Source organism: Falco punctatus (genome assembly GCF_963210335.1).
Source record: "Falco punctatus genome assembly, chromosome: 9".
NCBI lineage: Eukaryota > Metazoa > Chordata > Aves > Falconiformes > Falconidae > Falco > Falco punctatus.
The window spans coordinates 23,412,166-23,424,842 of NC_137589.1; the positions used below are offsets into that span (position 1 = coordinate 23,412,166).

The 12,677-nt window shown below is 46.2% G+C and overlaps 1 protein-coding gene across 3 annotated transcripts in view; it reads right to left on the bottom strand.

Annotated features, from left to right (window-relative positions):
- CHUK (component of inhibitor of nuclear factor kappa B kinase complex) overlaps positions 1-12,669 on the bottom strand; it is a gene marked incomplete at its 5' end in the record, with an annotated part of 31,554 nt that extends 18,885 nt beyond the window's left edge. The window contains 9 exons of one of the 3 annotated variants that reach the window (XM_080401594.1): positions 1,110-1,217; positions 2,328-2,452; positions 3,088-3,177; positions 3,874-3,962; positions 7,526-7,595; positions 10,456-10,570; positions 10,717-12,081; positions 12,125-12,434; positions 12,511-12,564. In XM_080401594.1, the coding sequence (XP_080257720.1) occupies positions 1,110-1,217; positions 2,328-2,452; positions 3,088-3,177; positions 3,874-3,962; positions 7,526-7,595; positions 10,456-10,570; positions 10,717-10,907 (788 nt within the window). Of the gene's footprint in view, positions 1-1,109; positions 1,218-2,327; positions 2,453-3,087; positions 3,178-3,873; positions 3,963-7,525; positions 7,596-10,455; positions 10,605-10,716; positions 12,082-12,124; positions 12,435-12,510 lie in introns of those variants that run through there. The other 2 variants (XM_080401593.1, XM_080401595.1) reach the window with 2 other exon arrangements.
- Positions 12,670-12,677: the final 8 nt, after the last annotated feature.

Genomic DNA, 12,677 nt, shown 5'->3' on the forward strand with positions numbered 1-12,677 from the left:
GAATAACCATTCTCACGTTGCAGAGCCGCCTGGAAGGTTCTCCTCCATGTTCATCCACACCAAGCAGCATTTAAGTTTAATGTCAGGAATGTCTCTGAAGACAGGGCACAGCACAAAAAGCCTAAAGCACTGGCACAAAGCTACTTATTTCATTCTTGGCTCCAGTACTTTTCCTAGAAATCTAACGGCGCCAATCAGTTGTGCTGCAAACCTGGGCACATCTAAAGACACAAGTGCTAAATAAGTGACAAATGATTAGAGTCTGACTTCTGACTTGGTACAGACCAATTAAAAGGCCCTCCTGGAGGTCTTCGGTCTAAGCTCTAGCCCACAGCAGGGCCAATGTCACAGCTACAGCAGGCTGCTCAGGGCTGTGTCCAATCAAGTTTAGGCAGTTCCACAGATGTAGATCCCTCACTGCTTGCAGCCCCAGGGATGCATCATTAGCATGGGGAAACCTTTTTCCTGTGCCCAAATTTCACTTCCCTTGTTGTAACTTGTGCTGTTGCCTTTGGTCCTTTTGCTTCGGCCCTCTGAGAAGAGCCTAGATCCATTGTCTCTGTAACTCCTCAACAGATAGTAGAAGACAAAATTAGATCCCCCTTTGCCTTCTCTTTGCCAGACTGAAGTGGCCCAGCTTCATGGGCCTCTCCTCGTATGCTCTATTCAACAGGCTCTGACCATCTTTGTGGCCTCTTGGCCTGGACTTGCAGCAGGTTTTTCCACAACACAAGTACTAGAAACTTCTGCTTTCATGGAGCAGCTAACTCAAGTCCTTGGTTTATGAGATTCAGTACCATCAAGTTATCAGGTAGATGTTACTCAGTGGCCTCGTGATAATGGGTGGAAAGCAGTTGCAGAGTTCACACTGCAAGGTGAACTGTCATCATCCCACAAACTATAGGGACAGTCCAAAGTATTAAAAAAAAAAAAAAAAGTCATGTGGCTATGGGCTATTCCTTAACAGCAAACAGTGGCTTGCCAGGAGCTTGAAACACTCCTTAGGAGAAAGAAGGAGGGCCCCACAGTGCTTGGGATAAAAGAGGACAAGCCCTCAGTTTAAAAGACAACCCAAAAATTATCACACATTGCCACAAGGACACACTTACCCACAGAGGCTGTGAGGCTGTGGCAAATGGGTACTAAAGCGAACCTCCCCATTCATCTCTTCAGAAGCGAAGATGTGCTTTGGATCCTTCTTCTTGATTTTTTCATGCCTAGAAAATAAAATCCTTTGTGGATATACTGACAATGTTACTTCTGTAAAGGGCCAATTGAATATGGCAGCAGCAAAAAGCACCAGAGTCTAGTAGCTTTAGAAAAGAAGCTCTTCTTTCAGGACAAAGACATTTTCAAACAACAGATCCAGAATATCTCCAAGTGGAAGAGGGAAGCCCTTGAAATTAACTGTCTTTGGAAACATTTTTGCATCTGCTTGGAAGGAGGTCTGGACAGCCATCAAACAAGAGGGTCAACAGGTTCACTGCCCACACAGCAAGCCTGCACCAACAAAATCAGCCTCCACACACTGAGGCAGATAAGATATGCAAGAGTCATCTGGCAAAACCACTGCCCTTACCTTGATCTGAGTGAAGCACCTAATAAGTGTTAAAAACACTGCAGGCTCTTGGATCCAAGGAAAGCATCACCAGCAACTGTCTTGGTTTCCTCACTTCACCACTGGTCTGAACCTTGCCTAGAGCTCAGCTGCTTCAGAGCAGCAGGATTTCCTGGGGCAAGTTTACAGCCATCAGTCAGCTGTGAGGCAGCTGCATGCCTCTTGCTCCGGGAGGCTGCCAGCCTGTTCTGTGCCACAGTCAGCCCCAACTGGAACTGAAGCTGTATGTGTATGGCCTGTGCTGTTCTCTTCCTTCTTTTATGGATAGGGAAGAGCTGTTTCTAATCTCATTCATGCATTAGTCTTCTCCTACTTGCATTAGGAAATCAAGTTTTCCATGCTGGAATAAATGCAAAAAGTACTGAACTATTTAAATAATGAACTCCCAAAGCTTAGCAATTAAAAGGGAAACCATTGCAACATGGTTAAAATTATTTTTTGTTAACACGTAAGAATTTTTTAAGCTAACACTTGCATAAAACCTCAGATTTACCTTTTCTCCTGTTATTATTTCAATGCTAACAGAAAAGCAAGATTCCTATTTTCTCCTGTTGTAGGACCACCCTTTTAAAATCCAAGCTTATGTATACTCCTGGTATTGCAAAGTAAGAAGTGGAAATATAAAAATATCCACGCTGTCACCTCACCACACACAGCAGCTGTCATTCCTATTGCCTGGCATCACATCCTGCAGAGTAAAGTGTCTTACCAGGTAAACGGCTGTAGATTATGTAAGAAAGGTCTAAATCCTGCAATGCATTCAAACACCATCGTTCCAAAGCTCCAGTAATCAACAGTAACTGAGTAGGATTTATTCTCAAAGAGTTCTGGAGCCTAAAAAGGATCATAAAAAGACACTTTGAAAGTAGTATTTCAGGTCATCTAATTTACTTGCATTTCTGCAGAGACAAAGCTGTGTCTAGGCATGGCCCCAATTCCAGGGCAGCATGGGGACGCTGATGTGGCCCCGCTTACACTGCCCAGTGGGTCAGGGCCTAGAGCACCCAATCCATGAGGAACGGGAGGGAGCTGGGCTTGCTGTCTGGCTGTGGGGAGGCCAGAGCTGGGGGCAGGCTGAGAGCAGCTCCCAGCCGTGGCACAGTAAGGCATAGAGGAGATGGACGGGGCCAAACTCATCTTGGAAGTGACAGGTGATACAGTGAGGGGCAACAGCCCCAGATCACCATCTGTGAGGTTCAGGTTGGACATGAGGAAACACTTCTTCCCCTGCAGAGGGAAAACCCTTGGGACAGGTCTCCAGGAAAATGTGGGAACTCCACTTTTGGATGGTTCAGGGCTTGGCTGGGCCAAGCCACAGCTGCCCTGACCTAGTGCTGGTGACAGTCCTGCTATGAGCAGGAGGCTGAAGAAGGGATCTCTGCTGGTTCCTTCTGACACACACTTCTGTGATTCTATAAAATGTGGCAATACCACATCACTTGTATAAATGAAAAAAACCCCAGTCTTACCAAATATTGTAATGTTCCAACAAATGAAGTGCACAAACTTCCTTGATCCAGATCCTTTGCATATCCCAGGTCTATTATTTTGTGAACAATCTGTAAACAGTTTAAATAATTAATCAGAAGAGCAAATTCAGAGAAAAACACTCACCAAACAACCCAAAAACTGTGCAGTTACATCCACAGCATACGCTCAAGAGGAAAGCCAGAATGGAAGTTCTGGAGAAAGTCCACAGCAAAGCTTCTGCATGTGACACAGTGTTAAGGCTTGCTGTTTCAACATGTAAGTTGGCGCTGTCCACCTGTCTCAACTCGAGACTGGATTTTAAATAAAGTAGCTTGCCAGTTACAGCTTGGCCAAACAGAGTAGCTAGCTTTTTAACTGTGAATTGAAAGTAATTTGTTTAAAGAGTAACAATAAAGAAAGCAATTTTCACTAAGAAATCCATATAGGTCGATTCTTTGAACTTGGCTTGATTTTACATGCAGCCCTCAAGCCACAAACACAGGGACACACTACAATCTCTTAATTATTCATATTCTGTTGCAGGCAGGGTTCCTGAATGGAAGCCAAAGTCATTTGGTTTTAATGACAAGGATTTAATAATAAGCAAAACCGAGTTTGTGGCTTCAAGACAACATAAACTTTTACTAAATTCACAGTTGAGTTTTCAGCCCAGTTCAATGACATGAACTACTTGTTCTCCATTGTTTCTCTCAGATCAGACCAAGCTGCTGACAACTTCCAGAAGTGGCAGTGGAAACACTACTGACAGAGGCCCCCTGGCTTACCTTTCCACCTTCATCTTGAAGAACAATATTTTCAGGCTTTAAATCTCTGTGTATAATTCTGTTTTCATGCAAATACTGGATACCAGACCCTGAAAGACATGTGTTTGATTTAATATAAAATAAACTCACACTGATTAAAGATACATCTGATAAAAATCTAACATCCCTAACTTTGGGGTTGACATCAATAAATCTTCAGTTTAAAGCACCATTAAGAACTATTGACTCAACAGATTCATGATATTTATTGTAGGACTGAATTAGCTCTGTTCCTCCGCTCTGCAGAAATGGAGATTGCTACAGAGTTCAGATCTCATGGCATAACCGCAGGTCACATGTCTTGCCCTTACAAGAGAAGCCGCTGAATTCCTCTCAAACTGTAGTTACAAAATGAACCACAGCACGCAGACAAGCAAAACAGGTCTCCAAAATGTGCAGGCAGCCTGAAACAGCCCTGCATGTCCTCTAGCCTAAGATCTTGGTAAATTAACACAAGGTAACAAAAGGAGCTATTTATATATGTGAACACGTTATGCAAGATGCTGATGAAAGAAAGCACTGAAATTAAGCAAATGAAACAAGCTCTTTCCCTTTGACCTAAAACTACTGCCAAATAGTGGCTTACAGAGCTTCTAGTAAACTGCCACTACTGCCAAAGCACCACATCGCAAACCACCCCATCAGTGAAGCTGCAACAAAGCAGAAGCACTGCTGGAGCTAAAAAACGACTGCTGGGCAGTTTCTGGTTAACACTGCATGGAGCAGCTGACTGAGATGCCACCAGCAATGCCCCAGTAAGTATTAACAACACTGAACTTAGGGGCTCAAGGCTTCCCCTCTGCTGATGAGGGACTGATGTGCTCAAAGTAGCACCACTTCTGTCATCCCCACCACTGAAAGTGAAATTCCATGATTTCTTTAAGCCAGCCTATGTGAGGGCTGTCCCCAGAAGGAACACAGGGTCCCAAACCCTCCTTTCCCAGAAGCAATTTCCATGGTGGCGCAAGCATTTATGGCACCACATGATCAGCTTGATCCTGGGACCAATCCAGCTGGAAACTGCTAAGAAACAAATAATCAGGTTTTAGCCAGTCTGGTTTCCAGAACCTGCTCCTTGCCTGGCTATGGGAGTGACTGCAATAGGGGAGGGAAGAGGAGCACGCCCCAAGAAAAGCCAAAGAGCAGGACTTTGCCTTGTGGCAACAGTCCACACTTGAACTGCCTTGAGGGGACTGCAGAGCCACTAACAAAAATGAAAACAAGAGAAATCCTGCCTGCAGGAAAGGGAAAATTCACTACCGATCCACCCAAATAACAACACTGGCTGCTAAATAAAAGATTACCAAGCGTCTGCCACAGGACACAGACAAAAAGCAAAAGACCACCCACAAAATCTGAAGTTTGGTTTTTAGTTTTTTTCTTTCAAAGTAATGACGTTTCAATCTTGGGAGATGGTCAAGTGGAAATAAAAGAAAAGGTCCCATGAAAGGCCCAAGGCAGGTATTGTATTTTCTCATCTCCATCATGGGAGTATTTTAAATTTTCCTATGCAAAAGATATTCTGACTGCACATCGTGTAAAGCCTGCTTCTAACCAGCCATGACTATATAAATTCATTATTTTAAGAGAAATATTCAACCAACATGCCTTGTCCACAGTTCAAACACTTTCTCCCATCTGGGAGAAAGTCTTCAACTTTCACTGATTTATCATTACACGTTTACCAGCTTTAACTTGCATTTCTTCTCCACTGCATTTTCAACTCTTTGCCAAAGACATGCCAGAGACATTTAACTTATTATGAAGACAACAGACCCCATTCTGCAGGTGGAAGGGGAATAAGGAGGAAGGAATACAGGGTTGTGCTTGATTTCAGGAACTCAGCTGGGCCCTCTGAGCACTGAAAGACAGAAGCCCAGGCCAATACATCCAAAATGCTTTCTCCTGCCAAAACTAGCTTCATTCCTACAAGTATAGACATGTTATCTGTAAGAGAACTAAAAAACCAAGGAGCTCTACTGGAAAGCCTAATTGCTAAAGAAACCATCTGTAGGCATCGTGCTCAAACAGATGACTTGTCCCTCCAATGGTGTCCAAGAAGCCAGGTACTTTCTAAAGGAAGGCCAGTTTCAAGTCTCACATCTTTTATTTTCTTACAGTTCCCTCAGTGATCAAGAATTTGGCATCAAGCAAGCTACAGCTCAACAGTCTGAAAAATGAGATATTTGATGAAACATTCCTAGATGCCAGCAAGTGTGTCATAGAATCATTCTCCTAGATTACTACAGCCTTGGGAAATGGCTTTAAAGCAGGCACCCAAAGGTATCAAATTAAATTGTTCCCCATGAGCAGTGGTGTCACCTTGGGCTACTCCCATCCTGTATGGATTTGCTGCCTGCTCCCTTTCCAAACTGCAGAATCTGAAATCCACATGACATCAGACCCCTTCTGTAATGCAGATCAAGTTGATGTCTGGCTAATTTTCATCTTGTCATCACTCTACCTCCCTGCAGGCTGCCTTGGGACCTTTCTTAGGGCCATACGCAGCCCAACGGCAGTGTTAGTGGGAAAGGAGATTTCCTCTCCATCCTCACGCTTCAAGTTGCCATTGTGCAACATAGGGCTGGTGCCCTTGTTATGCTGCTCATCAAGTACAGTTTAGTCCTATCCATCACCTTTACAAGTGCCCTTTTCTGTAGCGCTCAGACCTTCCTCAGCCTCCCTGTGGCCAGACCCAATAAGCCCATCTCCTGGTGGGTCAGGTGCTCCAGGCCTTGTGCTGTCTTTGCAGGGCCTTGCTAGGATCTCCACACCCCTCTGGAACTTGGGGCCAGATGCGGACAATTGTATCCAGATGTAGCCTCGCCAGTGCTAAGTAAAGGAGACAATGATCTCCACCACTGCACTAGCCACAGCTCTAACGCAGACCAACAGAATTGCTTTTCCAAAACAAGAAGCTTCTCAACATTTAGACATGCTTATTTTGGGATTGCCTACCTCATCAACCCTCAGTTGAGAGCAAATCATTAGCCAGAAGATTGCTGGACTAGCCCTCGCATAGTTGGCTTCCTCTTCTGCTATGCTCTTACCTATCTTGCTCTCAGCTCCACTCCAGTTTGTCATCTCCTCTGTAGTGTCACCCTGAACAAACAAAATTTCCCTCCTACTAAGCAAAACCTACGCAGAGAAGCCATAGGGCAACTTTGGCACTTGTCACATTGGTTCTTGCTTTTTGGCTTGTAAAAGTTACATTCCTTCAAATAACATAACAGTTTGACACTCCCAGAGTCATGTACTGAAATGGGGTTTGAATGGGAAAACGTGGCCTTAACAAAAGAAAATGTTAAGGTCATAGTTACATACAACTGACCACTACATAGGTTTTCAAATTCCATTCCACAGACAGGTCATTAGTGAAAGCTTCTTGTCTCTGTGATCAGTAGGGATATCAAATCCTTCCTCTGCAATAGAAACCTGATTTGATTTAACACCCTGTTCTCCTAAGTCCCCTTTTCAGGGTCAGCTGAAAAAGCAACATGCCATTACACATAATTAACAAACACACACACCCCCCAAAAAAAACCCACAAAAAACCCCCAAGCAAACAACAACAAAAAACACCAAAGCACAAGAAAGGCACTAGACTACATACCGATGTCACTAAGCAAAGAAAGTATTTGACTTTCCTTAAGTCCGCAGCAGTTTTCCGGTTTGTTCAGCAACTACAGTAAATAAATTAAAAAAAACCAAAACAGTTTAGACCCCTGTTGACAGTCAAGAGCAACTCCTTCCATGCCCTGTGGACATGACACAGAAAACAGCACAGTTCAAAGATAACTCCAGTTGAATGAGATAGCTGGTTTTGTGAAACAAGAGCATGGGAGAAAAAGAAAACAACTCAGACAAAACAAAAATTTAGTGCAGAGATAAGGTTGAAAAGATTTGGACTACTAGAATAATACCACAAAAGTGTAAGAGACATCAGAAAGCAAATGGGCAAAAGACACAGGCAGGGCCATATGGCTGTAGGCAACAGGGATCCCAAGGCTCCTGGAATTTGTTCCTCATCTCATGAAGTTTGGGAACACCCCATATACCTGAAGCAGGACTGCTGCTTGGAAGAACAACTCTCCAGCGAGGAAATAAATTGAGTGACAAAAGGCAAAAGGAATGGATGTACATCTAAGCCCTTGGCATTCAAACACACATCGCTGACAAAAGGATGAGAAGGGAACCTAACAGGTTAACGCCTAAATTCAGCGTAGGTCACAGAAGAGAAGATCACTGCAGTTATTTACTGCTCCCAAACAGCTTAGCTGTCCCAAAGCAATTGCTGCTTTAATTTCCACAAGTTGGCCATGGACTCTAACACAGCCTGTTTTCCTCAGTGTGCCGTACCCAAGTGATACTCCACGCTATGGAAAACACAAACATCCAGGTATCAGCCCCCACTGCAAGTTGCTGCCAAACAATGTGCAGTCACCTGTAGTCAGTCCCCACTCCATTAATGCTGCCTGAGCCCTGCAGGGTCCAACCCATGATACCAGCCACCCACCTCATGGTCAGCCACCTTAAAACCAGTAAAGGGTAACTCTCTGATAATGGTGCTATGGCTGCAGACTGTCCCATTTCACACAAGTCACCTTCTTCAGCTCAGTGCTTGATTGCTGGCTAGCTCTGCCCTGGGACACAGTCTCCTTCCTGACTGCCCTCCAACGATGAGAGGCAGCTGCTTGACACTTCAGCATGCTGGCTTTCAGGCTGCCCACCTAGTTAACCCTGAGCTAAAAGGCAGATCACTGGCCTGTGGATCACTGGAGTACCCACAGCACGGACCATAACCTGAACTCTCAGCCCTGTCTCCACTCTAAGGTGCTTCATCTCTCTCCTCCCTTGCCCTAAATTTTTCTCCTCTAGCAAAAGGTCTAGTGGAAGCACCATAAGAAAACCTCTCCCAATCAGTCTTAATGACCTGTCAATAAGTAACCAGCAACTTCCTGCATATGCCCTGAGTCAGCCAAGTTGTGATCTGATTTTTACTTCACTGAAGGCTTTTATAGATTAGACTGAGGGTACACTTCTGCACTGCAGCCACTCCTGCCACGATGTATCCTCGTGGTTTTGCCTGCCTCCCACACTTCAGGCACAACCAGTAGTCACACCTCTACAGAGAAGAATCCAAACTTCAACATCTCGCTCCTTAACTTCCGAGTAGATGTGCTGAACAACAAAGGACAAGAGGGGCAAAGTCAGAAATCAAACTCAGAGCCCACCCTTCTCTGAAAGAGCACAAGCATGAAAATGTGCGCGGCCCATAGACAGAAGCTGATGCTTTTCCATGCTTTATGGAAGATCACACAAGTGCAATGAGAAACTTAGAGCAATGCAAAACAAAAATAACGCCAAGCAAGTGTAAGAGAAAAGATTTAAAGAACAGGATCAGAAATAAAAAAAACATGCATTTTTTTTCTTTAAGGAACAAAGTGTTACATGTGATCAAATTAAATGAAGCGTGTTACTTCCGTAATTGTCCCAGCATCTATGCAACATCAAAAGATTCATTAGGAATTAAATGATCAAATACTGCATTGTAAGTAGAGTTTTCTTGGTCAGGGCTTCCAATCTACCTTCAAGTAGTCTCAAAACTTTTTTCTGCAAAAATACAACACCCAAGCATCGCTGAGAACATGGTAAGCTACATGTGTCTGCAACATCCAAATGCTGATTTCATATATACCCACTTCCTTTCATTGTCAACCTTAAAACTGTCTCTTAAAATTGTCCTTACTGTTTTAAGCAACCCCAAAAAGTAAAATAAGGCTCAGCAAGTTACCAGTTCACTAGCTGCTATCACAAATAAGCAGTTATTGCATTCAGAATCTGCTTGCGTTCATCCAGTGCTATTTAAGAGCAGTACCAAAACCAATAGAGAAATTAACTTCCCAATCACTTCAACGAGGTGATTTCTAAGCAAACATTAGCTAACAGGGATTTGTTTCTTCATCCCTATACAAATGGCTGCTTCCTGAAGCCAGCTGCAAAGGAAAGAGAGCATAAATTCTACTGGGCCATGCAGCTGCTGCCTGGGGAGCTGCTGAAAGGTTCCTTTACTCTTGGGTGTTGCTGCTTTGCAGTAGGGCAGTTTCCAGTTCAGCAGGAAAGTCTCTGAAGACCTGGAGGCCCCAGTCCAGTCTAGTACTAAAAGGATCCATCCCTGTGCTGAGAGCAATACAACACTGGATAGAGGTGAAACAAAACCAGGTAAGAGACACACTGCAGCAAAGCCAAACAGGCTGGGTGTATCTAGGCTACGGGAAGTTGCATTAATGCTGTTCCACGAAAGGAAACGCTGCTTCAGGATAAGAGAGTATCTGCCCTTGGATTGCTCTCTGTCCTCTGGTTTCAAAAACACAAGCCTCATTTCCCACACGTGGTTTTTTTTCTCCACTTTACATATATTTCCCCACACCTATACTCAAAAAGCACCACAGAACACACGTGGTCTCATAGACAGCCACAGTTACAGAAACAGCATTAACACTACTTATTTTGCTACATATTGTGAAGCAAAGCAGATGTTACCTTCCGGAGGTCACCCCCTGAACAATATTCCATCGCTAGAAGAGGAACGTCATTAACCAGGAAGTTCATCTCCTCAGGAACTTCACAGGCTCTTACTACATTGGGATGGTTCAACCTAAGCACATGGAAAGTTCGATGAAAACTGACCCCTCTTGGAAGAACGAAACAGATTGTCAACCAACCACATTTTATGTTTCAGGTACAATTTCTGTTCCCCAAATGGATCCTTGCTGAGAAGTACACTCTTCAACAGGTACCTACCAGTATCCAGATGCATAAAATCCACATACTTGTGATGAGAAGAAACGATGTCTCAAAGTCAAGGTAGAGGACTTTGATGATGGGTATCCAGGCTCAGGTTCTGGATTCCTACACACTCCTGGCAAAGTTGTTACATACGTGTCTCTGTTTCTGCATGCGGGGACAGTTTCTCCCTGGCCCCAGGGTTTCATAGGAATCTGTTAACACTTGCGTAATGGTACCAGGAAGGTAGAACCAGGCAGGTGAAATCCACGTACAGGGGGAAGGATTAGTTTCTGCAACCGAATTCAAATAGATGCTCCCTGACTGTCTCTAATATACATTATTCTTGACACATCCAGAAGGAAATGAAGGCAAATTACTTCTGTGTGCACCTTCCAAAGCCTCTGGAAGCCACCACAAGAGCAGCTGTAGCTGTGCCGCTCAGTGCTTGTATTCAAGAAACAAATATGGTGAAAATGCTAAAAAGAACAGTGATCACCAAGCCCCGACCTACAAACTCAGGTTACCTGCTAATGGTCTCCAATGTTAGTGCATACAGTGAGCAGGCGAGGGCAACAAGGTGGCAGAGTAGGAGCTTGGTAAAGCTCTATGCAGCAGAGGCACTGCAGACCTTGGTGGAGACAACTTGGAACAACCCTCAGTGGTATCCCTGCTCCCACCAGTGGGATGGCACATTTCATGCTCCGGGATCTCTCTCAAAAGGGAGGAGAAATTCTCAGGACAGGGTCCCTGGTTAAGGGACCAAGGAATTCCCAAGGACCGTACAAGGCCCCACCACCCAGAGCTACTACTCACATCCCCAAGGACAAACCTGGCCAGCTCCGGTTCACAGGTACCTCAAAAGTGACACGATGGAAAGAGGGATGGTGGGGAATATAGAGTACATACTTTCTCATGAGAAAGTATTAGGAAACATTATTCTGTACATGCAGAAGTGTGACAGAAAGAAAGCAATTCCTAGGACCCCTCCAGGTGCTAGACCAAAGATGAACACACTGCACAGTATGAGAACATGCAGGTGTTCTCACGTCACCACGTTAAAACTCAAAAGCGCTGTGTGGTGTGAGTCTGGAGGAATTCAGGATGGGCAAACAGCCCAGGCAACAGAAGGGCAGGGGTTTTGGATGTCACAAGGTCCCAACCCAAGGCATGAGCTAGTACAGCACACCAGCAACACTTTGATAGCTTGCGATGACAGATAAGACCAGCACAGAGCTGCTAAGTGACGGGCAGATCCTCTCCCTGGCTGGTTCAGAGTCTGGGGGCTGGCTGTCCCCATGCCCTGTCACCACGCCCTAGTCTCTCAGCCTGGCTGGTTCACGGCCACTGGGTCCCAGCTGTCCCCACGCCCTGGTCCTTCAGCTCAGCTGGTTGAGGGCTGCTGGGCCCCTGCTGTCCCCCACACTGCGGCCGCTTGAGGGCCGCTGGGCCCCAACTGTCCCCCTGCCCTGTCCCCACACTCCGGCCGGTTGAGGGCCGCTGTGCCCCCGCCTCGGTCCCTCACCCCGGCAGGTTCTTAGGGCCGGGCCCCGCCTGTCCCCACGCCCCGGCTCCCCAGCCCGGCCGTTGAGGGCCGCTGTGCCCCGGCTGCCCGGGCCGTGCCGACTCGTCCGCACTCACTTCTTCATGATGTCGATCTCATGGCACCAGCGGTCCTTGTTCTTGACGCTGAGCTCCAGCCGGCAGGACTTGATGGCTACCCGGGCGCCCGAGTCCTGCAGGACACAGCGCCGTCAGCCGCCCGGGCCCGGCCCGGCCCTCCCCGCCCCACTCCGCTCCGCGCCGCCCCACCTGGTGCTGGTAGAGGCAGACGTTACCGAAGCCGCCGGTGCCCAGGCGGTCGCGCATCTCCCAAGGCCCGCAGCCGCCCGCCGGCTGCCCCCGCAGCGCCGCCCCGCCGGGGGCCCGCTCCGCGCCGCCACCGGGCCCGGGGGGGGCGCCCCGCTCCATCGCGCCGC